At 37.3% G+C, this 3,014-nt stretch overlaps 1 protein-coding gene across 1 annotated transcript; it reads left to right on the top strand.

The window, feature by feature from the left end:
* Positions 1 to 1,849: 1,849 nt before the first annotated feature.
* Positions 1,850 to 2,198, top strand: LOC109221747 (the record flags this gene model as incomplete). Its single annotated transcript, XM_019386200.1, has 1 exon — positions 1,850 to 2,198. A coding segment is annotated over exon 1 (349 nt), but the record flags the coding sequence as incomplete, so codon positions are not given.
* Between the last annotated feature and the right edge of the window lie 816 nt (positions 2,199 to 3,014).

Raw genomic sequence — 3,014 nt, 5'->3', positions numbered from 1 at the left:
TTGATATTGAGTAAAAAAAACCGAACCAACCCGACATATAAATATATAATTTTTATATATACTTTTAAGACTTTATATAGAATTTTCTTTATAAAAATTCTAGAAATATTTGGGATTCTCTTATAGAATGTAATATTTAATAGAATATGAAGTACTCCATTTTTACTAACCTTAAAAAATGGGTTATATGATCACTTTCTTATCAAGTGTTACTGAAATGCGTCAATTTCTTTGTTCTTCCTTGTTGATATATCAAGATTTATTAAATTCTTATATTTTTTCTTTCAAATTTGAAGTGGTATTTTGATAATCTAAAATTAAATAGAACTTATCATTAATTAGGTATCATGTTGATTTTTATGTTTAATTATTGAATTCGTTTAACCTTATAAGTATACATCAACGAAAAATTATTGTCAGTGGACTAAAAAATAACTATCATGTGTTATTAACAAAATACTACCATAAAAATATTTATCATATGTTTGTCAAGTTTTTCAATTTTTACTAAACATATATTTACTTATAAAAATTTTAACAAAGTAAGATTAAAATAATATTCACATAACAAAAAAATCCGGAAAACCCGAAAAACCCGACAAAACCGAACCAATCCAACCCGATATAGTTGGTTTGGTTTGGTTTTAATAAAAATCGAACCAACCCGGTCCATGTACACCCCTACCTGTGTTATTGATTTTGGAGCGCACCATTCTACCGCTTGCAGAGTTTGCCTACAACAATAGCTATCAGTACAGCATTCAGATGGCACCGTATGAGGCCTTGTATGGGAGGCGGTGTAGATCTCCAGTTGGTTGGTTCGAGCCCGGGGAGGCTAGTTGGGGACAGATTTGGTTCAGGATGCATTGGAGAAGGTGAAGGTGATTCGGGAGAGACTCCGTACAGCATAGTTGAGACAGAAGAGCTATGCAGACAGGAAGGTTTGAGATGTATCCTTTATGATTGGTGAGAAGGTCTTGCTGAAGTTTTCACCCACAAAGGGTGTTATGAGATTTGGGAAGAAAGGGAAGCTGAGTCCGCGGTTCATTGGGCCTTTTGAGGTACTTAGGAGGATCGTGGAGGTGGCTTATGAGCTTGCCTTGCCACCTAGCTTGTCGGGCGTGCATCAAGTTTTTCATGTGTCTATGCTTCGGAAGTACATTGGGGACCCGTCCCACGTTTTAGACTTCAGTACAGTTCAGCTGGAGGGTGACTTGACTTATGAGGTAGAGCCAGCGGCCATTTTGGATCGTTTCGGAAGTTGAGATCAAAGGATGTTGCATCAGTGAAAGTGCAATGGAGAGGTCGGCCCGTGGAGGAGGCTACTTGGGAGACCGAGCAGGAGATGCGGAGCAGACATCCTCACCTATTTGAGACTTCAGGTATGTTTCTTGACCCGCTCGAGGATGAGCGTTTGTTTAAGTTGGGGAGGATGTCACGACCCGACCCGTCGTCACGTGAGTTACCGCCCCGTTTCCCTCATGATATGCTTCTTCGTGTTTCATTATCAGTATTTGATGTGTTAGAGTTTGTTTGGAATGGTTTTGATAAGAAATGAGACACTTAGTCTCTTTTAAGAAGGCTTAAGTTGGAAAAGTCAACCGGATGTTGACTTTTGTGTTAGAGGGCTCGGATTTGAATTCCGATGATTTGGTTAGCTTCGGAGGATGATTTGTGACTTAGGAGTGCGATCGGAATTGATTTTGGAGGTTCGGTGTATAATTAGGCTTGAATTGGCGAAGTTAGTATTTTGGCAAATTCCGGTTGNNGGGGGGGGGTCATCAGAAACAGTGATAGTAACTGGATTCTAGGTTTCAACAAGTCCATTCCTCATACAACTAATATCTACATGGAAGGCCTCGCCCTTATACAGGGTCTAAAAATAGCTATACAACAAAATATCAGGCCACTAGTGGTTGAAACAGATTGCTATGCCCTAGTCAATATGCTTACTAACGATAATGGTCTATATCAAAATTTGATTACTGATTGCAGATGGATGTTTAGTAGAGCAAGAGAGCCACAGGTCACTCACGTCTTCAGGGAAGCTAATGGAGTGGCTGACATTCTGGCAAAGCATGGAAGCAACTCGAACTTTTTTGGAAATCTTATGTTGTACTTCTCCCCGCCCCCTTTTGTTGTTTCTACTTTTGAACTGGACAAGCTAGAAACCTTGTGTCCTAGAATAGTCCCAACTTGTAATAACTTTTAAATAGGGCAGAATAAATATCTTCATTACCACAAACAAAAAAAAAAGATAGTTGATGCTCCTCCAATTTATTTCTATGAATTTGGGTCTTGTCTTGCATCTATAGAAAACTAGCAATCTAGCATATATAATTCTCATATCTTATCTTCAAAATTTTTTATTCCTTCTAATTGTAGTAATTCTTGAATTTTGTACTCGCTTCTATGATTATAAAAGAGATCTAAGAAAGTCGATATCTTTTTCGATTCGCATGATCATCCCCACTTCCACACGTCGCTCTGAATGGTTAGTAACTGTCGAGATACTTGGTGGTTGTGGGTGAAAAATCTAGCATAGTGGGTGCGGATGAATCCCCTACGTTATGGAGACTGTTGAGAACCAAGTCAAGTTCCAAGTCATGACTTCATGGTAAATCTCCAAAATCATCTTTTGGGTGCTTCACCGAGATTCGACACTTGTTTTCCTACGGAAGAGTCACTGAACCGTATGTATTTCCTGATGAGGATCAAATTCTGCTGCCATCTTATTGTTAATATGATTAATATCCTTTAATATCGACTGATATCGGGCGAACTTTAATATTAACTATTAGTATTTGCAAGATGATTATTATCTTATGATTGCAAAAAGGAATTGATCAACGATTTTCATTCCTTAGTTTTTTTTTGTTAAAATTCCTTAGTTTATTAATTCTTGCAAATGAGAAGCTGAAAATTAGTCTTAGCTGAAGGTTTAGGGAAGTTAAGTTTTTGTTTTTTTATTTATTTTAATTACGATTGTGTGTTCGAAAAACAAAACAAAACAT

This window comes from Nicotiana attenuata, unplaced genomic scaffold, assembly GCF_001879085.1.
Source record: "Nicotiana attenuata strain UT unplaced genomic scaffold, NIATTr2, whole genome shotgun sequence".
In the NCBI taxonomy this organism is placed as follows: Eukaryota; Viridiplantae; Streptophyta; class Magnoliopsida; order Solanales; family Solanaceae; genus Nicotiana; species Nicotiana attenuata.
Note: the sequence above shows the minus strand (reverse complement) of the source record. Positions and strands in the feature narration are given on the sequence as shown.